This window comes from Melospiza melodia, chromosome 24 (assembly GCF_035770615.1).
Source record: "Melospiza melodia melodia isolate bMelMel2 chromosome 24, bMelMel2.pri, whole genome shotgun sequence".
In the NCBI taxonomy this organism is placed as follows: Eukaryota; Metazoa; Chordata; class Aves; order Passeriformes; family Passerellidae; genus Melospiza; species Melospiza melodia.
Genome location: NC_086217.1, coordinates 5458502 through 5484560, shown reverse-complemented (window position 1 = coordinate 5484560; position 26059 = coordinate 5458502). Strand labels below are relative to the sequence as shown.

At 48.1% G+C, this 26059-nt stretch overlaps 2 protein-coding genes across 4 annotated transcripts; one reads left to right on the top strand and one right to left on the bottom strand.

Annotated features, from left to right (window-relative positions):
• Nucleotides 1-264: 264 nt before the first annotated feature.
• Nucleotides 265-6428, bottom strand: FN3K (fructosamine 3 kinase). Its single transcript, XM_063175664.1, has 6 exons — nt 6201-6428; nt 5084-5235; nt 3746-3837; nt 2836-2918; nt 1863-1985; nt 265-1112 (listed from the first exon to the last, which is right to left on the bottom strand). Exons 1-6 carry the CDS (start codon nt 6345-6347, stop codon nt 774-776), a joined length of 936 nt encoding a protein of 311 aa, XP_063031734.1. The 5' UTR covers nt 6348-6428; the 3' UTR covers nt 265-773.
• Nucleotides 6429-10853: 4425 nt separating this feature from the next.
• On the top strand, nt 10854-23971 carry WDR45B (WD repeat domain 45B). Of its 3 annotated transcripts, XM_063175459.1 has the most exons (11): nt 10899-10989; nt 11507-11639; nt 15627-15701; nt 17391-17492; nt 18090-18177; nt 18670-18764; nt 19910-20100; nt 21901-21986; nt 22668-22769; nt 23264-23385; nt 23643-23971. In XM_063175459.1, the coding sequence occupies exons 2-11, from the start codon at nt 11591-11593 to the stop codon at nt 23747-23749; spliced, it is 1017 nt and encodes a 338-aa protein (XP_063031529.1). In that variant the 5' UTR covers nt 10899-10989; nt 11507-11590; the 3' UTR covers nt 23750-23971. The 3 variants fall into 3 exon arrangements, with proteins under 3 accessions (XP_063031528.1, XP_063031530.1, XP_063031529.1); XM_063175458.1 differs by lacking the exon at nt 11507-11639 and having other exon boundaries at nt 10854-10989; XM_063175460.1 differs by lacking the exons at nt 11507-11639; nt 15627-15701 and having other exon boundaries at nt 10867-10989.
• The last annotated feature ends 2088 nt before the right edge of the window (nt 23972-26059 follow it).

Sequence of the window (26059 nt, the reverse complement as noted above, 5' to 3'; positions counted from 1 at the left end):
TAATTACATCTGTTTGCCAAATGCAGCCAAAGGGCCTTGTCTGCTCATTAAATTAAACAGAGAATGTTTTCAGATTCACAGAATCTGACTGAAATTTTGGATTAGGACATTTGACAGGGGGAAGGGAAGGGAAGGGAAAGGGAAGGGAAGGGAAGGGAAGGGAAGGGAAGGGAAGGGAAGGGAAGGGAAGGGAAGGGAAGGGAAGGGAAGGGAAGGGAAGGGAAGGGAAGGGAAGGGAAGGGAAGGGAAGGGAAGGGAAGGGAAGGGAAGGGAAGGGAAGGGAAGGGAAGGGAAGGGAAGGGAAGGGAAGGGAAACAGAAGACCATGGAGAAAGTGGGGGGAACAGAAAGAAAACTAACCCAGAACTAACAAGGGCAGACACAAGAACTTGCTTCCAGCAGCACTGTCCCACAGTGCAGCTCCCCATACCAAACTGCAGCTGGAGCAGGGCTGGGAAGATGCTGCTGTGGGGCAGCTGTGGGAGCAGAGCACAGAGGTGAGAGAGCAGCAAGGGCAGGCTGGCTGTGCTGCTTTCCAGGCCACTGGAGCCTTGACAAACAGTGCAGCCCTTTCCTCCAGTAGGGAGGAATCTGTGCAGGGAAACCAGTGCCCAAGTTAAAGATTACACAATTGCTTTTAGTTAGTGAGGCTCAAAGTGCATTCAACCTTCCCCTATCAGGTGTTTTACCACCAATTCTGAGTTTGTGGTACTTGGGATGAGCAGGGGCTGCTCATTCCTAGGGGACTGTGGCAGAATTTCTCAGATTACCTGGTTACTTCAGAAGTTTCCTCATCATGTTTAGGGTAGAGCCCCTGTACCCTGTCCCAAAATGGTTCCAGTGGTTGATGTAATTAAAGAGCTGATACAACTTGTTCCGTTTCTCAAACCCTGGAGCTTTGGGTATTTTACTGTGACAGGCAGAGAAAAAAGAGCTGCTGAAGCCCCCAAACATGCCAGCAATGGCCAGCTCAAACTCTGAGTGGCCATAGAAGCAGGCAGGGTCAAATATGATTGGCCCAGAGTCGTCCTCAGCCACATTCCCTGCCCACAGGTCCCCGTGCAGGAGAGCAGGAACAATTTCCACATCACAGAACATTTCAGGAATCTTTGGCTGAAAAAGCATAAACAGACATTAACAAATAAGAGTTTTGAAGAAAATAATAAATAAAATTAAGTACTGCAGCATGTTAGAGCCTGAGGTGGCCAAATGCTGCTTGTGTTCAGCCCTCATGGACACTAATGTCAACAAGAACAAACCAGTGATAAATGTTCTGGATTGTTCTTGACAGAGCTCAGCAAAGCATTTAATTCACAGTGTGGTATCAGCACCTGGTACTGATGTATTGTTTCTAGACATGGATACTGTTGGCTGTCATGAGAAATAAAAAATAAATTCATTTAAACGAAAAAGTTTCAAAGGCAAAAAGAACTGCAGTAAGCATGTGGACCAATGGACAGAAGAGAGAGAGAACACCCCTGGTGCTCCCTGAGTGCTGCATGGAACATGGCCTGAACCAGCCTCAGCCTGGGCCAGGTCAAATACAAATCTGTCCAGGCAGCAGAATTTCAACCACCTCGTAACACCAAGCTCTTAAGATTTACCATATGCTTATTATTACTAGCTGTATTCTCAGAAATAAATGTTAATGCTGAATTGCAGGGGTTTTTTTCCACTATCTACAAAATTAAAAGAGTAAGAGGAACTCCATTCAGCTGACAGTGTTGCTGGACCCTCTGTAAAGCTCATCCAGACCCTGCTCTTCATTCCAAGCTGGGTAAATCCCTTAAAAAACACCTTTACAATCCCACTGATACACATTTTCTGAAATTCTAAGAAACAGATTTAAAACATGGTTCATACTTTCAGCTGTGACCAGAGCTCTCTGGCTTCTCTGTCTCCATAATCCTTTTCAATCAAATCCAGCTGAGCCTGGAGCCGGTGGCGGATGAAGAAGGATGGCCAGTCACTCTGCCACTCATTCACCTGCAAACACAGCACAGCTTGGTCACACACAATTATTTTAACACACAATTATTTTAACACACTCATTCACCTGCAAACACAGCACAGCTTGGTCACACACAATTATTTTAACACACATTCACTCAGTGTCAATAAGAGAGATCCAGTTAAAGCATTCAGAGCTGACACAATGGCCTGGACAATGTCAGTGTGACCAATACACAGCAACATCAGAAGTTTTGTTTTGGGACTGCTGCTCCCCACCACACTTTGGTGGGGCTCTCTTTAATGTAAGTTGAGATTCTGGCTGTTTTCATTCATTCTCATTTTTAAATGTATTTTAGAGGGAGAGTTTCTGGTGAGATCATTTAAGTCGTTCAATATCCTGTTTCAATCTTTCTGGAAACATAGAAGTATTCTTTTATTCTTACTGGGTAATACATTTTAATTTGATGAAAAGCTGTACTTAGCAAAGAGTTTGAGATACTGAAGGTTCATTCAGTTGTTGTAGAATGAAATCCTGAGAGGTGCAGAGCCAGAAAATGGTGGAATTATCTCCAAGAGCCCTTTTCTCTCCAAGAGCCTTTTCCAATGTCTCATGAGCTGTTACATGATGAGGCTCTCCAAGATCCATGCAGTAGAGGTTAATAAAACCAAGATATGTTTTATATGAAGGGACTTTTTTTAAATATCACCAAACTAAAGAACCAGAGCTTCATTCCAAATCCTCACTACACCCACCATGCCTGCTGGCCACAGACAGCACCAGGGAACAGGGATGGAACAGGGAAAGCAAACTTTGGTCAGAAAGCTGCAGACAAAAGGAGTTTCCAGACCTCTCCAAGTTTCACAGCTGTGGAACAGACCATACCTGTGGGATGTAACCACAGCAAGTGGCTGTGTGGAATCCAAACTTATCCACAAACTGGGCCTCAGAGTGACCAGCTCCTTTTCCTACAGAAAAAAATAAATATTAGGGGATTTGAGATATTTACATGGTAAAGTTTGCAAACACAGAACTTAAGGCGGGAAAAATAACTTAAAGCAATGAATTACACTTGTTTCATGGTCACTACCCTTTCTAAAGCTGGAAAGAAATCTTTTGGACTTGAAGATGCTGGAAATGGAGACATAGTGAGTCACAGACAGTGAGTTTGTTTTGGATGCAGGAGTTGGACATTCAGGAAAGGAGCCCGAATACAGAATCACAATCTGCTCTTTTGGCACTTGGACATGTTGCCATTAAATGTAGCTTGGGTTTGATTCACAGATTATTTGGGACCTGCCAGTCATTTGACATTCACTCCAAAATAATGGATTATGATTTGTCCACCACTAAGAGTCAGACCCAGCCCACTCTGAAGTCATGGGAACAACACAGACACAGACTGGCACTTCAGATTTTAATAGTACCGACTCAAAAAGTAATTCTTTATATAACTGATTTTTCTTTTCATTCATGCTTTAATTCACTTTGAGGAGCAGCAATTTTTGAATATTTTGCTACTTATTTGAGTTCAAAAATGTCATCCCCAACATCTTTAAAGGGGAACTTATTTCTGCATTTCCCAAAGGACAATAATCTGTAATCAGTTAATTATCTAAACCAACAGCAAGCAAAGGAAGGGATTTCTGTAAGCTCAAGAAGATTTTAAGAGAGTGCATGACAGTGAAGAACAGTCCAAATTGTCAGTTTGACTTGGGAAAGTTGAAAGCAATGCTGCACCACAGCCAAAGGAATTGGTTCCTTTTTGGTTTAGTACATTACATCAATGCTTTACCAATTGTGCTTCCCTCAGCCCTCAGCTTCTCTCCAAGTTTCTGGTTATGAAGATGAAGCTCTGCTATCTGCTCTCCCAGCTTTGAAGAGTATCTGTAGGATGAAATAAACCAAAATGAAGCTGAAACAAGTGAACAAGTATTACATGGGGGAAAAAAACCTCTATTAAATACGACCAAGGCTATTCTTGGCAAACAGAGAACCTTAATCAATTTCACAAGCACCTAACAGGGAGCAAATGACTTGACAACAGCTCTGATGACACAGATAATACAACAAACACACTAAATGCTCTTGCAAGAAAGGTAAAGAGAACACGAGGTTGTATAAACAGGAGCAGAAAGGGAGGAGGACGGTGTGCTCCTCCTTATCAGCCCCACCATCAGCAGAGAACAGAACGTGCTATCTCCTGTTGGGCTTTACCTTTCCAAATCAGCTGAACAGCAGCTGAAAGCTAAGTCTGAAAAGAAGCCATAGGCAGGGATTGAATCTAGTTTAGTTTTTAGACAACTAAAAACCAGTTAAATATTCCACAGGTATCTTAACAGGAGTCTCAAGGACAGAAACTAATTTCTTCTCAATTCCCAGAATGGGGGGGGGAAATGATGGATTTAAAATTGCAACCAGGACTAAGGTTAGACATTGGAAAATCCTTTCTAGGAACAGTGGGGTGGATTAGAATAAACTGTTTGTGGAGGCTGTGGAATTGTCATTATTGCCCCAAATAAAATAGATGGGTGGGACAAGCAGCTGCCAGAAGAGCCATAGGAATGACTCTGCTCCCAGATGGAGGCCTGGAACACAGCAGTGCTCCTGAAAATTTGTTTTCAGCAACACAGGACTCCTGAATTCCATGTTCAGGCTGGCTGACAGATGAAATGCAGATTCATGTTATCTTAACTTAATCATGGCTTAAATCATACTGGAAGATTCTACAGAGAGAAGCAGAAGTTTCAGAGACCTAAGTAGCCTGTAAGGTTAAAGAAACCTGTTGGGCTGGGAAAAGAAAAATCTCAGTGAGAGAACAATGAGCTAAACTCAGCTGTGATTAAATTCAGTGCAGCAGCATCTCAGCACACGTGGAGCAGCACACAAATGAGCAGTGACAGCATTTCTAGGGCAGGAAAAGCCAAATATGGACAAGGAGTGTGTACACACATATACAGATACATACACACATTTATATTTTTTAATATGTACCCAGAGAAATACAGATCTCAACAGAGAGAAGCTCTGTCTCACAGACTAAAGCAACTCTGCTCATGAAGTTTCCTGGCTGACTGCAAAACATTAAAAAAATGTGTCCCAAAACACAGTAAAACGAGCTGCATGGACATACTTGTTGAGGTGCTTCATCTTTAGGTACTCCATGGCAAACATGGCTCCTCCTCCAGGCAGGTCAATCACTTTGATGGGCTGAGGCACTCTCACAATGTTGGTTTTCTGAATGGCTTCCAAACTTGCCATTTCCCCTTCAAACATTTTTCTAGCCTGTCAAGGAATAAGAATATCCTTGGGCTAAACTATGGATGTCTACAATGAGTACTTTGAAAAAAACAGACTTTGGACAAAGTGGCAAGGAGTTAATTCCTCCTGGTAAAAGGAGAGAGCTGCAGCAAGGCTTCATTCCACAAAGGAAGACTTAAGGCCTTAACTCTTAATTCTTCTTCTTTTTCCTAAATTCATCCCAGGTTTGTAGGATCTGTCACATTTCACCCTGATTTCCAGCTGCTTATGAAGATCCCAAACTACCTGGATGCAACAGCACCTCTGAGGATAATGTGGCCACAGCTAAATGAGGTAACACTGAGCCCTTAAATTGGTTCTTCTTTCCCCACAGGCCACGGGATGGAGATGACAGCACAAATACTCAGCATGTGCTCTGCATTTTTGTAGCAAAGGTGCTGTTTTTCACAGCAGTTTAGGATGATTTTGATATGATAAAGCAAATTTCTGATGCACTGTGGTGTTAGGAAAAGCAATTGAGTATTCATTTAGTAGTAGAGAAGTCAAGAGTTTGGCTTGAGAAGCTGCAAAGGTTTTACTTTTACAAATGTCAAAAGCAATGGGGACGTTTGAAATTTCTGTAGCTTGAAAGACAATAGCGAGTTTTGTTTGTGCCCTCCCATTATCAATCCTCCCAACTGGAACATGAAAAGGAATGCAGTGAATGCAAAGTCAGCTCTGAGCTTCTCCAAACTCCAAGTACCACAGTAAAAGCTTTGTGCTTGGCCTCCTTTTTACAGGAATTACAACTCATTCCTGCTGTTGAGGTTATCAGATTGCATTACACTGCATTTCACACCAACCAAACCTGCTCCATTAATTCTGGATATAAAACAGACACAGCTTTAAAAAGAAAACTCAGAACTGCAATAATTATGTATTATTAACGATCAGCTGCTTTTAAAATAAAAAGCTATCTCTATGCAATCATAAGATCTGCTGGCATTGACCTGAGGTTTGTGGTTGATTTTCACAAATACCCGTCCTCTGTCTGTCTCATACGTTTGGCCTTGGCTGATGCATCCTCCCCCCGAGCTCCCCAGTGCCTTCAGCAGGTTGGTGTTCAGCTCTGCCTTCAGGATCTTCTCCATGGTCATTTCCAGGCTGCTGCAGCCGCTCTGCTAAACCTGCTGCGAAACAGGATTAAAGGTCTGGGTCCTTCTGCCACTGTCACTCTGCGATGAGGTAGGAAGGGCCACCCACCACAGGAAAAAAATTTAAAGAGCACAGCTATGAAAATAGCTCAGCCAGAGACAATGTTTCAAAATGCTTTGCTTTTATAGCTACACATGAAAAATAATTTTTTTAATAAATATTGGCTACAATAAACTGGAGAGGTTAATTCTAGGAGAGGTGGGTCCTGGGGCCTCTCAGCGGTGCTGGAGCTGCTGGTATTTGTAGTTTGGAGCCGCTCTAAAGCTCGGGATCGGCTGCGGAAGAGCGGTTTTAGGCCGATCCGCTAGAGGGAAGCTGAAGGCAGCCCCAGGAATGGCCACAGGCGCTGTAACGGGGGCATTTGGCGTGAAATCCGAAGGGATGTGATTAAATCCGCTAATCGGCCGGGTAGGGTGCGGGGAGGAGGGTGAGGCAGGCGGGGATCCCTGCGGAAATTCCGGCGGTGCGGGACAGTGCCGTGGGGACGGGGAGATCCCGGCCGGGCTGCGGGACGGGACCTGCGGGCACAGCGCGGCTGAGCGGCACCCCCGGGGCCCGACGTGAGGGGGGCTGGTTCCTACAGTGATGGAGGGCTCCCGGTGTGAGGGGAGCTGCTCCCGGCGTGAGGGAACAGTTCCTGCAGTGACGGAGAGCTCTTCCCGGTGTGAGGGGCGGCTGCTCCCGGTGTGAGGGGGGCTGCTCCCGGATAAAGGAAAGCTTGTTCCTACAGTGATGGAGGGCTCCCGGTGTGAGGGGAGGCTGCTCCCGGCGTGAGGGGAGCTTGTTCCTACAGTGATGGAGGGCTCCCGGTGTGAGGGGAGGCTGCTCCCGCTGTGAGGGAACAGTTCCTGCAGTGACGGAGAGCTCTTCCCGGTGTGAGGGGCGGCTGCTCCCGGTGTGAGGGGGGCTGCTCCCGGTGTAAGGGGAGCTTGTTCCTACAGTGATGGAGGGCTCCCGGTGTGAGGGGAGCTTGTTCCTACAGTCATGTAGGGCTCCCGGTGTGAGGGGGGCTGCTCCCAGTGTGAGGGGAGCTTGTTCCTACAGTGATGGAGGGCTCCCGGTGTGAGAGGCGACTGCTCCCGGTGTGAGGGGCAGCTCTTCCCGCTGTGAGGGAACAGTTCCTGCAGTGATGGAGGGCTGCTCCCGGTGTGAGGGGAGCTTGTTCCTGCAGTGATGGAGGGCTCCCGGTGTGAGGGGCGGCTCTTCCCGCTGTGAGGGAACAGTTCCTGCAGTGATGGAGGGCTGCTCCCCGTGTGAGGGGAGCTCGTTCCTGCAGTGATGGAAAGCCGTTCCCGGTGTGAAGGGAGGCTGCTCCTGCAGTGAGGGGCGGCCACTCCCGGTGTAACGGGGGCTGTTCCCGATGTTATGGGAACAGGTGCTGCCGGTGCGAGGGGATGCTGTTCCCGCCGGAACGGGGGGGACAGTTCCCGCTGTGAGGGGATGCTGTTCCCGGTGTTATGAGGGGCCGTTCCCAGTGTCATGAGGGGCTGTTCCCGGTGTAAGGGGATGCTGTTCCCGGTGTTATGAGGGACTGTTCCCGGTGTTATGAAGGGCTTTTCCCGCTGTGAGGGGCTGTTCCCGGTGTGACGGGAGTCTGACACTGTTCCCCTCCCAGCACAAGCACCCCGTGGCCCTCCAGACTCGAACACTCGGGTTCCTGTTTAATGCAGCGCACACTCCATTCAAGTACCACACAGACAAAAATTAGAACGTGAAGTCTTATTTTAGAGCTTGCTTACCACAGAAATTATGTTTTGGGATGAATGACACATCCAATGCCACCAAAAGGACATGACATTCTGCTACTGGATTTTCATATTGCATTTTAGTTTGTGATGTGCACAACACCATTGGTCTCACTATTTTGTGTGGTTTTATACAGGGGATAAATACCATTAGATTCAACTCTTAATTACATGAACTCTGTGAATTACTAATAAAAGTAAAAGAAAATCCTGTATTTTTTGCAAACTATTAAAAATATAAAAATGACTTATGGGTCTGTATATTCAGGCAGAGGTACTTAAAATGCGTTAAACACAATGAATATATATTAAACACAATTAAAATGTGTTCAGTACAATAAAATGTATTAAATATACTTAACAATGTATTTATGATTGTTAAATTGTACCAGTAGTGTGATAAATTCTGTAGTGCTACAATTGTGCATTTGGATTCCTTGTGAAGTTCCCTCAGTAATTTTTAAGGACAAACTGCACTAAGCTAAAAATGGATCTATAATTATTAGGCACATGCACAACAAGGTTTAGTGTATGTAATTAATTTGATAAATGGTTTTGTATGTTTTTTAATACTTTGGGGAAGTAATTTGTGGGCTAAATACTTTCCTGTAAGAATAAATTTCATTTCATACCATTCTATGAGAAAGTTCTAGGACAAAAATGCCACAGACACTGTGGTAAAAGAAACACGACTTGAAGAACACTATTTCAAAAATAAATAAATTGAGTGTTCCTGGAAAATAAATAATTTCTTCTGATTTTTTAGAAATGGTTTCTTTAACTGGGGAAGGTTGGCTTTATCTTTCTTTAGAAGAATTTGAAGAACAACATACCTGAATTAGATACCAGGAATGTGAACTCAGCCTTTAAGTGTCATATAAGGCTTCTGATACAACATGTGTCTACAAAATTGTTACCTGAAGTGTGGAAGATAACTCAAGCCAAGTCTTTCATGTGTGAGGGGATTTGTGACTCCTCCTCCTCCTCAGTAATAACAATCCTTTGGTGCAGCTTCATCGCAGTTTCACATCAGCGTCCCCACTGTGTTGTCTGTGATGTCCCTCCTGGATCAGCACTGGGAGTGTAAAAATTCACAGGAAAGTGCCAGAGTAGTGCCGGCCCTGGAGCAATCAGTGCATAAGTTTAAAGAAAAGTGCCATCAGAAGAAGTCTGCTCTCAGGGAAAGCCCAGCCCGCAAACCCCGTGCGGGGGAAGGAATTCCTGCGGGCTCTGTCCCCGGGTACGAGCAGGCTCCGCCCGCCGGGCTGGGCGCGCCGGGGCGCTCCGGGAAATGCTGCGATGGAGCAGTCGGGGTGTTCCGGCTGCAGCTCCCTGCAGCTCCGTGGGGTTAAACCTGGATCGGAGACACCCAGACTTGAATATCTGCCCGCCCTGTCCGGGTGTAGCGTGAGCGGCTCTGTGCCATGCACAGAGCTACGTTGGTTCATTTCATCCAAATTATACCCTTGGCCTCCTCAATGAGCAGCCTGGTCCCTTTGTGTGATACGCAGGAGGAATGCCTGGCTGGAGGGAGCATTTCCACGGATGTGTGTCCGTCCCTAAGGCCAGAGTCTGTTCCTCCTGCCAGCCACGATAAACACAAGGTAAGGACAGGCTGGAGCAGCACTCCTGGCTCCTGCAGCAATCCCACACGGATCAAGTAAAGCCTGGGGGCCTAGTTGGGCAGGAGAAGATTTTAAAAAAAGCAGAGGCGGGTTTGTTATTTCATATACCCAGTCTCTGGCTGCCTGAGGAAACAAAATCTCATAAAGATGCAATGTGATTATTCTATTTTATATGTATATATGAGTACCCAAAGAATACCGCAGCAGCTGGTCCGTGCAGAGCTCCGGGGCTGCACCGAAAAGCTGCGGTCACCTCCCAGCAGAGCTGCTCACAAACCCGAGACGCGACAGCAGCGGGAGGCACAAAGCGAGCACGGAAAAGGAGGTGAACGCCCAGGAGGGATGGGAAACAGCTGCTGCTGCTGTGGGCACACACAGCCTGGGCTCCAGTTCATCACACAGGCACGGAATAACCCGGCTGGCAAGGGCCCATCATCTTGCTCGAAGTAAAATCACTATTTAAGTCCAGTTAGGGTGCTCAGGACCTTGGGTCCCGAGAACTTCCACATTTTCAAGACGTATCAGTGGTGTTGGTGGTAGAGTTTGGGGGTTGGTTTGGTTTGGGGTTTTGTCAAGTCAGTAAATCCCTATTTTAGCGCGTTCCAACCGCAGCTCCTGCGTTTTCACTTAGTGTGATGTGAAAACTTTTACCAGACAGTCCTTTGGAGCTGGGAGGGGCCCGGGCCACCCATCCTGCCTCCGTCCCGGCAGTCAGTCCCGGTCGGTCTGTCTCAGCCACTCCCGGCGGTCAGCCCGGTCAATCCCGGTCCGTCCCGGTCCATTCCAGGCGCTCCCGCCGCCATTCCCGCGGCGCTCGATTATTCGGCGCTCTTCCCGCCGGCGGGTGGATGTGCTCTGCGCTCGGCAGCGGTGCCGGGCAGGCGGAAGCAGCCGCCGGCCTGTCCGCCTCGGCCCGCCGGGACTCGGCCGGACTCGGCTCCGCTCAGCCCGGCTCGGGCGGGTTCGGCTCGGCTCGGCTCGGCCCGGCCGGGCTCGGTCCAGCTCGGCTCCGGCGGGTTCGCTGGACTGGGCCCGACTCGGGCGGGCGTAACTCGGCCCGGCTCGGTTCGGGCTCCCGCGGCGGGGCTGAGGCGGGCGGGCGCCGCCATGGTGTGAGGGGCGGGGGCGAAGGGGCCGAGCCGGAGCCATGAACCTGCTCCCGGCCAACCCGCACGGTAACGGGCTGCTCTACGCCGGCTTCAACCAGGACCACGGTGAGGCTGCGGGCCCGGGCAGCCGGGTGGTGCCGCGGAGGGGCGGCGGTGCGGAGCCGGGGCCGGGCCGGGCCCGGGGCTGCCGCTGCCGTCACTGCGGGGTCCCGCTCGCGGCCCGGGGCTGCCGCTGCCCGGGGGATGCCCGAGGGGCGGCGGCTGCGGGGCTGGAAGGAGCCGGGAGGGCGGCTGGCAGCGGAGGGTTTGGTGGCTCTCCCGTTGTTGCAGCGCTGTGCGGTCGTGTCTGTGCCCAGCGCTTGGGAGAGGTGAATGGGGGGTGGGTGAGCGGAGCAGGAGCAGGAGCAGGCTCAGGCTTGCTGCGCTTGGCTGCTCACCCTATGTGGCTCCGGCAGGCTCTCACAGCTTCAGGGGCTTCCTTGGGAACTGCTCACTGTTCAGCCCTTTCTTCCTCAATCTGACTACTCCACATTCAAAATGAGTGGTGTAACTGCTTTCTTCTTTCTTTTTACCTGGTTTGTATTTTAAAAACTGCGGTTAACACTGCTAATCACATTGGCAGGCAAGCACTGATACAACAGCCCCGGTGCATCCTTGGCTTATCTTTTCCTTTTGTTAGAGGGGAAGGCCTTCAGAAACAGGGTGCATGTTCCTCATCCTGCTCTGGCAAGACAAAAATAGCACCAGTCTTATGAGTAAGTGTCGTTTTTGTGGAATAATGAGTAGAAGTTCATAATTTTGTAACATCCTTTTGCCTTAACAAATAATATTCTTGCTTAAGACACTCTGGCAGCCTCTGTTGCTGTACACTGCAGCTCCTGTACCTGTTGCTGACGCCGTTGAAGTCATGTGTAAACATGAATTATTCTGTTGATTTTACTCAAAGGTCTCTGATGACATCTTGGCAATAGCACATGAAGGAGGTAATGAGGTGAGAGCACCTTGGCAGCTCTCTTCCTCCTATCCCACAGACATGAAAAGAATAGAATAGTTTGTTTCTCAGCAGTTCAGCATTTATTTTCATCTTTCATTCAACAGAGATGGAAAAAGATTTTTGAGCACGAGCTTAATTTCAGATCTGTAATGGAGCAGTGATATTTGGTGCTTGGCCTGTAGAGCTGTGTAAGAAGAAAAGTTTCTCTTTTACTGCAAAATGCCTTTAGATCATCATTTTAGTGTAAAGTTTGTTTGTTACGAAGGCTCCCTTAATTCCATAGCAGTTAATGCAAGACATCCCCCTTCTCCAAATGATATCACATCCAAAGCACCTTAAGGAATTTATCTTAGCAATCATGACTGTATTCATGTCCCATCCACCTCACCTGGCCAGACAATTGAGTGATGACAAAAAAAACATGAAGAGAAAACACAACTGGTTCTGTTTGGCAGCTCCTGGAGCTGCTGCTGTTGGGCTGATGACGCTGCACTGCAGTAACTCAGTGACCTTTAATGAGTTTAGGGCTCCTGTAAAGTGCTGAAGGGCAGGTGGTGTTTGGCCACCTGAGGGAGAGCAGAGGGAGGGAAAGCTCCCTGCTTCCTTCTTGCTCTGCCAGGAATAGAACGTGAGTCACTGGAGTGCTGGAGCTCACAAGTGTGGGTGTCTGCATGTACTGCCACAATAACCTGATTTCTTGGTAATTTAAGACTGGCCGATCCCACAAGGATGGGAGAACAGGAGGAGCCATCAGAGAAATCTCTCTGGGGCTGAATCTCCCTGACTGGCCAGGGATAAAGCAGCTGTGGTTGTTCTGCCATGGGCCTCCCTCACTCTGACTTGAGTGATGCTGTTTTATATCAGATGCCTTTGCTACTTTTAGGCTTTAAATTAGAAAGAAACAGTGTAGCACAAGGAAATGGAAGTTGTTAGTTGTTTGAAGGCAGAATATTCTGATTTTATCTTCCTTATTTTGAGACTGTGAGCTCCTGATTTCAGATCCTTTCTTAATGCTTAGAGAAGGACACTGAAGTGCTTTTCAGAAATAAAGAGATAAAACATCCTACTAAATGGCCATACCTGTAAATTGCTGACAGATTTCTCTTTTGTCACTGTTGCAGCCTAAAGCTGCTTTGGAAACTGAGGTGTGGGTTTGTTTTGGTGTGGAAACCCTTGATTTATGTGTTTACTCTTCTCCAGTGGGCTGGGATGCTTTGTAGGACCCCCACAGTGTTGGCAGGGTCCTGTGCTCTTGGCTTTACACAGCATTTCTGGTGGAAAACCACCATGGCACAAACTGTGCTGGACATTGTCACTGCCCTGTGGGACCTCACACCCCAGAGCCTGCAGGTTTCTCTGTGCCCCTTCAGCCTGTGACATCTCCAAAAGGCTGGTCATTCATTTAACCCTTCCTTTTCCTGCAGATTTGGAGGAGCAAAACTCACTCTGCTCTCACTGGCACTGGTGGCAAAAAGCACTTTTACTGTAGGAACAAGCACAAAATAAAGTATCTGAGTTATCTTTTGTCAATGTCTTTTCAGCTCATCTGCCCCTTCTTGAAAAGAGAGGTGCACTTCTTGTGGAAGGAATGAACCTAAGGAAGTGTCCCCTCCTCTGAGCCCCTTCAGCTCTCACATGGAAGGGCTTTGTGATTCCAGTGGAACAGAAATCAGTCAGATGGGAATCACCAAGCTTCAAAGCTGTTCCTATAATTGAAGCAGGAACAGGAATCTTCCTCTGTAGGGTTTTCTTCTCTTGTTTGACTCAGGGGTTGCCGTGCCTGAGAGCTTCAAATCTCTGTGGGTAGTGATGGACCACATGGGGAATTTCACTGTTACTCACATCCCCACGTTCTGCTGTGCTGTCTGCAGTCAAAAATGTGGATATTCCCAAGGCATTAAAGCAGCCCACGTCTTACTCATGAGGTTGGTCCTGCAGAAAGCCGTAGTGGTGCTGCAGGAAGTGTAAAGTGTGTGTTTGATTGCATCAGGAGTGCTGCATTTGGGTTGTTGGGAGCTTCTGGGATCACCACAACTCAAACCTTACAGCACTTTCTTACTGGGAACAGCTTCAGCATCCCTTCCCTTTGACTTTCCTGGAAATACAGGATGGGAGTAGAAAACTGGTGCTGGAAAATAATTGCATGGATCAGCTGTGACGAGCAGATCAGTTCTGTCCTGCACAGCAGTGCATTATGGAGAGGGGAAGGTTCCAGTGCAGTTCTGTCCTGTACAGCAGTGCTTTATGGACAGGGGAAGGTTCCAGTGCAGTTCTGTCCTGCACAGCAGTGCTTTATGGACAGGGGAAGGTTCCAGTGCAGTTCTGTCCTGTACAGCAGTGCTTTATGGACAGGGGAAGGTTCCAGTGCAGTTCTGTCCTGTACAGCAGTGCTTTATGGACAGGGGAAGGTTCCAGTGCAGTTCTGTCCTGCACAGCAGTGCTTTATGGACAGGGGAAGGTTCCAGTGCAGTTCTGTCCTGTACAGCAGTGCTTTATGGACAGGGGAAGGTCCCAGTGCAGTTCTGTCCTGCACAGCAGTGCTTTATGGAGAGGGGAAGGTTTGCAGTGCAGTTTGCTGTCCCAGGGCTGGAGATCACTGCAGCTCTTACAGCCAGAGCAAATCAATTCTGAGGGGGGAGGAGAGAAAGTCAGCAGGGTTCATATCAAAGCCCATTGCAATATGGTTGCTAATCCTGCTAAAATTATTACATTCACATTATCTGCTTTGTGTGTGTGTTTATCTATGTAAACAAGAACTTTGTGCACTTAATTTATTACAGTAGCTTGGACAGGGTGAGGTTGTACCTGGGAGTTTTTTGGGTTAAGGGTTTTTGTGTTTTGTTGTCTTCCCCCACACACCCTGTGGTTGTTGGAGTATCAAGTTTGGGGAAAGGGCTGTGTTTAGACAGAGCTCCTCAGCTTTTATTTGAGGGGTTCAAATCATTGCAGTACATAAGAATAGAACCAGAGTAACTGGAAGTTATGTTCCAGTACCTCAGAGATCTGTAACTGGATTTTTGGTACAGTACACACAAATTGTGAGCAGCCAACCTGCCAGTGACAGCAGCTTCTTGGTGACTTGGCATTGCTGTGATTTCACAGTGGCATTGCTTTGTACCAGTGCCTGTGTTCACCTGTTAGCAGGGCAAGGAGCAGGACAAGGGACTGGCAGCTTAATGGATTCCACTAAAGAAGCACATGCATACTTCAATGTAAAAAAGTACAATTCTTTTCCAGAGATTTTTAATCTGGCTTCTGCTTGTGTCCTGGGTTAGACTTCAGCTATTGGCATATAATCATTGGCATGGTACAGCAGCCAGCTCTTGTTAGCACAGTTGGAAAAGCTGTTTGATGAGCACTGTGCTCTGGAAACATCCACAGCAGAGTTGCAATCATGAGGTGAATTTGGATCTATTAAGAAAGGAGGGAGCTCACTCATAAACATTAAGATGCTGCTTTCCTGTACTCTAGTGCATGGCACAGGATCCAGGTGGGTTGGGAATTGGTTTCCTTTCCTTCTATTGTTTTCTTACCAATACCAAGACATTTCCACCAGGCCAGCTTAGAGGACAACTTCTCTGGAAGATTTTCACTTGCCATCACTAACAGAGCCTGTGAGTGCTCTTCAGCTCAAGTGGAACCATGCAATTGTTGGGCAATGCTTTCCTAACCCTCTGGCTCTTGCTTCCTTTTTGAGTGTACCTGGCAAATACTATATATGTGTATATATATGTGCTTTTTACCACAGGATGCTTTGCATGTGGAATGGAAAATGGATTCCGAGTTTATAATGCAGATCCACTCAAAGAAAAAGAGAAACAAGGTAAAACACTCACTTATTACACCATGCTGCTCTGTGTTGGAAGCTCAGCCTTCTCATTTTTTCCTGACTGATTCTTGCTCAGCTTTCACTTTTCCACCCCTGGAAGGCTTTGATAAAGCCTCAGGAGAGGCAGCTCCTGCTGCTCCCACAGGGACTCTCACTCGTGCCACTGCCTGGTCAAAAGTCTCCCTGCTGTTAATTTGCACAGTTGGCTGATGAGGAATTTGTCTCAGCTTCTGGCAGAGTTGTGTTTGCTGTTGCTCATGTTTGCAGCCTGAGTAGGAGAGGCATTTCCTGGGTGTTCAGGAGCAGGAGGAGTGGCTCCCTGCAGCCCTCAGTTGTTCTGTTCTTGTGTGCTGATCTGCATGATCCAGTGTGGCAGTGAGACCCCAGGCTTTTTCCTGGAGATCTCAATGTAACATTTCTCATACTCAAGAGTATTGTCTGCACGAGCACTGAGAGGTCAGACCTCTAATGCTCTAAATATTTATCTTCTATGTATGCTTTTAAAATTTGGGAGGATCTTAATGTGGTAAAGCTGCTCCTGTGTCTTAACAGGAGTCAGTAGATGAGCTGTGTTAACAGTGGAGCTTTTTATCAGAAAGCAAACAAAGCTGAGTCAAAATATGGGAAACTGAAACTGAGCCATGTCATTCTACCCTAAATATAGGAAGTGAGCTGCTAAACAGGTTTCCCAGCACTTTCAGCCTGTGGTGAGAAAAGGGATTTAATAGGAGGAAAAATGTATTTAAACTAGCAATACCTACAAAATCAGGCACATTTTCACTTGCTACCACTGTAAGGATTTTAGTCACTGTTCACATGGCCAAAGCTGATAAACTATTTTCTGTGCTTAACAGTAAATTCTTCCATAAGCAACATGCCTTGGGACTCTCATGTGTGACAGTGTGCTCAAAGAGTCAGGGTTAGATTGAAATCCTGTGGAGTTCCTTGTCAAAACTCTCCCTGCCAGTAGCTCTGGATGGAGATGCTTCCAGAACTCCTGTGGTGAGAAGTTCCTTATGAGTCAGATTGCTTTCCCTGTGGATCCTGAGAGCTCTCACTGAGCTGGCTGTGTAGGCACACAGAGATCCTGTTCATTGTTCCTGTGGGTTTAAACCTGCCCAAGACACTCCCAGCTGGAGCTTGTTCATTTGATTTTCTCTGTAACCCAGCATGAAACCAAATCTTGCTGCAGCCCCAGCTTGTCTGTCTTACATCCAGGAGTTCCAAGAAATTCCCATCCAGGCAATGACTCAGTGCTCTAACACAGATTCAGAACACATTGCACATTCCTGAATTGTTTCAGGTTATCCCTTGTAAATACTGCAGAGCTTTCTGTCACAGTGATAACACCTCTTCATAGCAGAGTGTGCTGTCCTGCTTTAGTGGAGTCAGGAGGAGGATCTGGTGCAGAAAGTTGTTCAAGTACAACTGTTCAGGAAGGAAACACAGCACTCAGAAGTGCTGTTGAAGAAACCACAAGGGCTTGTATGAAATCCAGGGCTTTACTGCTCCAGTATGAAGAACTTTCAAGGAATCCACATTCTCTGGTTTTTAAGAGCAGCTCTTCTTCTCAGGTGCCTGAGAAATGTGCTGGATAACACAAGCTTTTCTTGCAACAGTGGTAAAAATCAGATGGCAATTTAACTAGTTCTGACACTTTCAAATGAAATATTTGTCTTGCAGAGTTTCTAGAAGGTGGTGTTGGCCATGTGGAGATGTTGTTTCGTTGCAACTATTTAGCACTAGTAGGTGGAGGAAAGAAGCCCAAGTACCCACCCAACAAAGGTGAGCTGGAGGGGTGCACCCTGCAAAGGCCAGAGAGCTCCCAGAGGGCTGCACCCTGCAGAGGCCCCCCTGCCCTGTGTGACACTGCTGACAGCTCCCACAGCAGGGCCCTGAGCTGCTGTCCTGAGGCTCAGGTGAAGGGGATGCTGCTGCAGGTTTAAGTCACCGTGGTGCAGTGAGTTGCAGCACTGCTGGTGCAGTGTTGACAGGCTGCTGCCTGCAGGGACTGCTCTCCATCCAGGGCCTGCTGACCTTCTCAGTGAGCTCTGCAAGGAGCAGGAAGCTCCCTGCCTGGCAAGCTTTGTAGGAAAATGCACTACTTTTTTCAACTACTGCATTAGTTCTTTCATAACCCTCAGAGCAAACAAAAAAAAGCTGTTTTTCCTTAGAATGATATGTGGTTTTTGTCAGGAGTTGACCAGCTCCTGCCTGCACAAGTTACAGTGTGAGTGAGGGGGTGCCTCAATGCCTTTGGTTAGCAGGATGCCTGTCTTAACCATTGGGTGAACCTCTTGATCAGACTGCAAGTTGTTATAAGGGAGCTGTGCATCTTTGAACATGCCTTGATGGTCTGATGCAATCTCTGCCCTGTTGCAGTCATGATCTGGGATGACCTGAAGAAGAAGACTGTCATTGAGATAGAATTTTCCACAGAGGTCAAAGCAGTGAAGCTGCGAAGAGACAGGTGGGTACAGCAGAGGGTCCAGCTTGGCTCTGTGCTCCCTCTCACTTCCAGCTGCTTGTACAAAGAAAAGATCCTGCTGTAAAACCAGCAGGTGAAACTGGGGCTGGGCTATTAGGTGTAAACAGGCCACAGTTTAAGTGTACTGCTCTGTGAAGCTTTGGTGAAAAACCTACAAGACTTCCTGATCCCCTAATGCAGGGAAATACTCTCCTTTGGCTCCTGCTGGTTTTCTAGGTATGGAGGGGAGTGAAGAAAATTCCAGCAGATCCCTGGAGCAAGAGCAGCTGTGAACAGCTGGAGTCTGTGTGTGCGTGGGTGGAGGGGCTGGATAAAAGTGCTTTGCAGCTTATCATTGCAAGGCTGGGAATCTCTTGTGGGGGAGGGCAGGAGGAATGTGGCTGTTCAATCAGCTGAAAGTCTTTGCAGGTCTGAATGAATGTTTGTGTCCCTGTTTTATCCACCCAAGTCACGGGAACTTCTGCTCTGTTTTAGAATTGTGGTTGTCTTGGACTCGATGATTAAAGTTTTCACCTTCACACACAATCCCCACCAGCTGCACGTCTTTGAAACCTGCTACAACCCTAAAGGTTGGTTGTACACGTGGGCTGGGGAATGGAAGCAAGTTTATTGTGTTCCTGACGTGCCATTTATCTTCAGCTGCCTCAGCCAGTTCTTTAGAAGTTATTAAACACTTACTGCACTGCAGTCGTGTCCTTTGGAGATGCTTTTGTGTTTATAGAATGGTTATTAGAATTTATAAATACTTGGCCCAGAAAAGCTGTTTCCTGTGCTCGTGTTATAGATGTGATTTCTGAAGAGCTTTCTTCTGTAAAGAACCTGTATTTTTAGTGGAAGGTTAATTACAAACACAAATTCCAGTAAAGTGCATAATTTCTCTTTCCTAATAGAGCTGGAGGTGTTGAGCAAACTCTTCTCTCCTGGTAAAAAGAGCAAATGATAACTGTTGAGCAAATAACAAGGAGCAAACCGATACTGTTCTTTCTAAATAGCAAGGCCTGGCTGTGGCTGTTGTGGATCCATTGTACAGGATTGGAATCCCCATCTCTGAGGGTTTTCCTGCCTTCCTGCAGCAAACATGGAATTGCTGCCAGGGAGTCCCAGCCTGGATGCAGCTCCAGCAGCCTGACTGACTGACAGGCAGGGCATGCAGGAGGAGGAGGTTTTTTCTTGCACTGAGGTTTCAGGAATTCACTTGGCACCCACAGAACACCTGGGATTGGTGTGATTTACCTTAAATGGGCCACAAAACATTACAAAGAGAAAGGTGCCAGTGGTGTAAGAACCAAGTTCAAACACAAATTAATCATAGTTTCACTGATGGAGCAGAAGCTCAGATGTCATCCCTGATAAACTCTTACACTTTCTGAGCTGCTAAGGAGACCTTTTAACTTCTTAAAATAGCTGTGATGTAATGGACTGACTGGGCTGATTTGCAAAACCACCCAGATTCTGGATAACCACAGCTGGATTACATTGAAATAAACTGAAATAAACTCCAGATGAGAGCAAGTTTAAATAATGCTGCTCCTCTGCTTAACTGTGCTCTGCACTCATGGACAGGTGATGTTTTGGGACCAGCAGTTAATGTCATGGCTCTAGCCATTAAAATGAGATTCTGATTTACTTAGAATTGTATTTTAGAAACTTACATTTGAAAAGTTGATTAGGATATGGAAATGATCCAATTGTTTGTTTTTGTTTTGTCTTTCAGGTCTCTGTGTCCTTTGTCCCAATAGTAATAACTCTCTCCTTGCATTTCCTGGAACACACACTGGCCACGTGCAGATCGTGGATCTGGCTAACACAGAGAAGCCTCCTGTGGACATCCCAGCTCATGAAGGAGTCTTGAGCTGTATTGCTTTAAACCTGCAGGGAACAAGAATTGCAACAGCATCAGAAAAAGTAAGAATGATGTCCCCTGCCTCTGACTTACTGTGTGTTCTAGTGTAGTGAGATAAAATAGCAAGTCACATCCTTTGGAGGAGAGACAGAGAAATACCTGCTGGGAAAATCTGCCACTGAACTGTGCACTCTCAGTCCTTCTTATGTTCCCTGCTCCTCTGGGATGCCCAAGCAGCCAGCAGCCAAGGGCTGTGCCTGAGGTGCTTTTGTTTTAGTCGGCTGTAGCAGTGATTCTTCAGTGACATTTAAACACAACTTAGCCCGAGTGGTTCATGTCTTTGATGTGTTCTTCAAGAGGTACTGTTAATTTTTTTAAAAAAGCACGTGGAGGGGAGAGCTTATTTGCATTCTTCACCTTTATTATTTTCTGCTTAAATTCACTCCAGACCCAGTGGCTAAAGAAATACTTGTAAATAGTTCAGTTGTAGTGGTAGGCTCTGTTCTGCTCTGGCTTAGCCCCTGTGACAGAGCAGGGCAGGGTGGGCTGCCCCTCACACAGGAAGGGCCACGTGTTCCATGGGGATGGAGAGACAGGACTCTGAGAGGAACATGAAGTTAGGGTGCAGTGCAGATCCCCTGTGCTGGGCTGGGGCACACAGGCAAACATCACAGAGCTGTCTTCTCCCTGGGAACCACAGAGAGCTGCCAGGACATTTGTCTCCCCAGGGAATGTCAGGCAGATGGACCCATCTCCCTGAGCAGAGCTTTTGCTGCCTTCTTCCACTCAGCTGAAATCAGTTTCTTAAGGACAAGCCAAATTAATCCAAGGAGTCTCTGTTTCACATAGTTTCTACTGCCCAGCCTGTCACTCAAAGAGTTTAAAAAAAGAAAATGTATCCCAAGTCTCTCTCAAGCTTAATGATTGCCTGTCTCCTAAACAGAGTTCCAAAAGCTGCCAACTCCATTGCTAAATTGAGCCATTATCTGCTGCATTTGTATTAAACATTCCTTGTTTTGCATAGAGAAGAAGTTCAAGCAGCTTTTATTTTCCAACTGAACCAGGAGTCTGAGCCCAGTCAGCAAACATCTCAAGCCTGTCCCTGAAATCAAAACTAGGCTATATTTACCAAGTCTTTCTCTGCTGGGTGGTTATTTCCTGGTGTGTGACTGGAGGGCTGCCTCTGCTAACCAGGTGTGTCACAGGAGCTGCAGGTGGTGATGCACAGCCTTCCTTCATCAGAGGAAAGCAGCCCTGATTTGTTGATCACTTTATTTGAGACACCCTGGCTCATTCTGCAGCTCTGCTCTCAGGCTGGGTGGCTCCAGCTGAAGGAGTTTCCCAGTGCAGAGTTCTGTCACCTGACTGGGTGGTGCTCACATTTGGATCAATGCAGATGGAGTGTGTGGTAACTGATTCTTCTGACTTATGTCAGCTGAAGCAGTTTTAAGACAGCTTGGTTATACTTAGGGGGAAAGAATTCCTCAGCAGCAATGAAAAATGCAGTGGTACTGAGGGAGCATGGCAGAAGGGAGCCACAGGTCCTGGGCACACTCTGCACCAGCCAGGGTCTGCAAATCAGGGCCAGGGCTGCAGCAGTGCCTTGGAACTGAACGGAGAGACTTCCTGAGTCACCAAGTGACAAGATTGTACCCTGAGGCATTGTAACATTGTGGTGCTGGTGTGTGGGGAAACTAGTGTTTGTTCTTCCCCAAAATAAAGAGAGGTTTGCAAATCTACCAAGAAGAAAACCCCAGCAGTGTGTGCAGGGCCATGCTGTTCAGATAAAATTTTAGGATGCATTCACAGATGTAAAGACAGTCTTGTGCCTTTCCTAATACAATGCTTGATTCCTTTCCAAGGGGACCCTCATAAGAATATTTGATACTTCATCAGGGCATTTAATCCAGGAGCTACGTCGAGGATCACAAGCAGCCAACATATACTGGTATGTTCAGCTGTGGGTGTGGCTGTGCTCAGCCAGCACAGGATGGCTCTGCTACCCTGGCTGCCTCTGCACCTCCCTCTGGGCTCACTGCTGGGAGCCCCGTGAGGCCTGCACAGGCTGCAGGAGCAGGGACAGAGCTGGGGCTGTGCCAGGCTGACTCTGCTCAGCCCAGGTGGGAACTGGGGGATGCTGAAGTTCCCACTGACACCAGGGAGTGCCCTGAGGCACTGGAACACTGCTCAGGGGGACTGGGGTGAGCCTGGGGACAAGGGGAGCTTTATCAGGGAGCACCCAGGGCCCAGGTGTGACTGTCCCAGGAGCAGGGAAGCCCTCTGCCCATTCCCCAGGAATCTCCCATTGCTGTGCTGAGCCCCACTGTGGGGCAGCAGCTGCACCTTCTGCCCAGCCCTCAGAGCAGAGCTGGTGCATTTCCTTGCAGCAGTGTCACAGTGACCCACACAAGGTGTCCATGGCAGGGCTGCTGCTGCTGCCACTGCAGGGCCTGTTCTGGAGCTGCTCATCCCAAAGCAGCCCTGGCTCAGGGCAGCCCCTGCTCCTCCTGAGCTGCTGTTACCACCCCCCCTGCCAGGCTGGCACAGCAGCACTGTCTGTGCCAGGGCTCTGGGTCTGTCCCAGCAGAAATCCTGCAGCTGTCTGTCTGTCTGTCTGTGTTCTCTGCAGTATTAACTTCAACCAGGATGCTTCCCTCATCTGCGTCTCCAGTGACCATGGCACAGTCCACATTTTTGCTGCAGAAGACCCCAAAAGAAATAAGCAGTCAAGGTAGGGATGGAGCCATTCTGGGGGTGGGGGGGTCCTTGAGCTTTGAATTGCATTTAAAACACTGGCCCTGTCACTCAGGAGCAAAATCTCCACACTGCTGAAGGTGGAAAAATTTATCTGCTGAGCAGGCATGAAGCTGCAGATTCAGTAATCTCTGGTAATTGCCAAGTTCCTGCTGTCCCTTGCAGGGCTGTAGCATTTCAATAGAGGCTCAGTGCAGGTTTTAGTGGACCTTAGGATGAACATACGTTGTGGAATCCTTCCTGTACTAAAAATCTAAAAACCTTCTGGCAGTTTTTGCAGTCACTTAAAGCCAGCAAGGTAGCTGTAGTGTCTCCCTCCCTGTGAGGGGAAATTACTCAGGTTATCTGATTCAGTAAGAAAATCAAGTGAAACCTTCACCTTGTTCAATCACTCCAGCAGCTCTGAATCCACCCTAGTCAACACCCTACCAACCTATTAATGCCTTTTTTTTGTTTTGTTTTCTCTTTCAGTTTGGCCTCTGCCACCTTTCTCCCCAAATACTTCAGTTCCAAATGGAGTTTTTCCAAATTCCAGGTTCCCTCGGGCTCTCCGTGCATTTGTGCCTTTGGAACAGAGCCAAATGCTGTCATAGGTGAGTGCTGGAGGCATCCCCAGGGTCTGCCTTTGATCTGTGCTGCCTTGGAGGGAGGGAATGCTCTTCTGAGAGAGGGCTGTGTCCCTGTCATCCAAGAGCTCTGGCTGCTCCCACTGCCCACAGAGGCTGGCATGGGGCTGGCACAGCACGGGGCTGGCAGGGCTGGTGTCCCATGGATCCCTCCAGAACCTCTGTGAGTCTGAAAGCACAGCACCCCTGGCACAGCCCCCTGACCCTGCCTGTTTGTGTTGCAGCAATATGTGCAGATGGCAGCTACTACAAGTTCTTATTCAACCAAAAAGGGGAATGCTCAAGGGATGTGTACGCTCAGTTCCTAGAAATGACAGACGACAAGCTCTGACTGAGGGAGGGGAGTGCCCGGCTCACAGCACTGCCTCGGCCACCCGGCCTTTGAGGGACAGATCTGAGTGCCCAGCACTGAGCCAGAGGTTCAGCACAGCTCATGGAGAAGCCTGGCTCAACATGATCACAAGCAGCTCTGAAGTAGTGGACTACATTTGTTTGTTCTCATTTCTGCAAGTATTCATCATGAAAATAAATCTCTTTGGGTTACTGTCACCAACTCAAGTTATCGAGATGTGGCTTTCAACAAGCTTGTGCCTATTGGGTTTCTCTTTAGTCTAAACTGTGACATGACTGTAGCTCCAACAAGAGTGCCTGCCACAGGGAGAGCTCTGCAGGGGCTGTCCACACCTTCAGCTGGCTTTAGGAAAAGGGATGTGAAACCAGAAGATTTTAGGCTTTGCTTTACTTCCACTGCATGGCTGGGAGCGGGGAACACTGGGTCATGCTTGCTCCTCCCTCCCCTGGCACAGCTGAGGGAACAGAGGTGACAAGTATGGAGCAAGGGACACCTGTAGATCAAGTCCTGCTTGTCCTCTGACCTGGTGCCCAGGGCTGGGGGGTGGTGGTCCTGTGGCCCTGCCAGTGCTGCTTCAGGTGAGGGATCAGCATTGCTTGTCCAAGGTGCCCAACTCCGTGAGGCAGCTGGAGGCACCTTTGGGCAAGGGCTGCCCCAGCTCCCCTCTCCTGTGTCAGCAGCCAGGGCTGCTGTGGTTGTAGAGCTGATCCCTTCCATGATCCAGCAGTCAGTACTGCTGTGACAGCTGTCAAACTGCTGCAGCTGGGAGGCTGGAGAGGCCATGGCCAGCTCAAGAACTAAGCAAGGTGGCAGGAAGTTCCATGTCTGCAATGGCTTTAAACTTGCAAACTTGTCTTTTCTTTTTCCCTTTGAGCTGTCACATACTCTCGCTGCTGGCCCAGGGACAGGTAGGTTAGACTGAACACAGACTTGTACACTCTTCCCCAAAAGTTGTTTCCCTATTTCCTGCTGACCTAAGGCACAAGCTCCTAACCCAGAACCTGAGACAGCCCCAAGTTTGGCATCTGTGGCACTGAACCCTGGGGCAGGGAGCCCTTGCTCCTCTCAAAGCTAATTTCACAGATGCTTCAGCCCTGACACTCTGTGACTTCAGTTGCAAACTCTAACTTTGACAAGTCCCTTTTAGTGTCATGTAACCTACTAAGGACTAACTCACCATGTTGATGTCAAGGTTGCATGTTGCTTTTATGCGTATTTAACCACAGGAATTGTTTTGCACACTTATTTGTAATATGTTATTTCTTTTAAATAAAAGTGACTAACTTTGCTGTATTCACTGATGGTCACAGCCATGGTTTCCATTGCTCCAGGCTGGGGGATAAACAATAGTGGTGGCTGGTGAAGGACAGGAGCTCAATCTGCTGCATGAGGAGGGGACAGGAGCACGTGAGCCACTGCCTGGGCCATGCACCTTGCTGTCTGTCCCAAAACAAGCCCAACTTCCCAGTGCAAACCAGTTCTTGTTGAGCACTTACCTCACCCGGCAGAAGGACCTGGAGCTGTCCTCTCCTGGAGAAGGATGTGATGGGAGGTGCTGCAGATGGAAATCCTCTCCTGTGCCAGTGGAGCTGCTCCTGATCCCTGCACCAGGAAACTCCTGAACTCCCCCAGCCAGCCCTGCCCCTGCTCCCACAGCTCTGCTGGGCCTCAGCTGACCCCCTGTCCCTGTTATCCTAGAGCTGACAAGAGATTATGAACACATTTCTGGGGAAGATTTAAAATCTTCTAAACATGTCAAATTTTCCCTAAACCTCTGCTCCAACGTGGCAGCAGGAATGAAAACAACACCTGTGCAGGCAGCCAGCAGTGCTGCAGTAACCCTGAGTGCCCTGGCACACCTCAGCTGTCCTGTGCTACCTGCAAATGGATGTGATTAGGTGCAGCTGTTCCACAGGGATCAAATCCAGCACAGCATTGAGTCTTCCCAGCTGCTGCTGCCTCCAGGCTGCTCTGCCAGTGCTTCACTGCTTGGCTCCTGTGGATGGATGTACCCAGAGTCTGCACAGCTCTACAATAATGGAACAGTGCTCAGTCAGTCCTGGTGGGAAAAGGAATGGGGGCACTGATAGACTGGTGGTGCCTCATGGCCACAGGATCACCCCCAGGCACCAGGAGGGCAGAGAGCTCCCACAGGCAGAGCAAACCACGACTGGAACACAAAGTATTAAAGCAGCATCTGCTCCTGAAGCACAGGGATGCACAGGGATCAGCAGCTCCTTTTGTATGGAACAGTAACTCAACGCCTTCTCTCCCCATTTTGCCATCTCT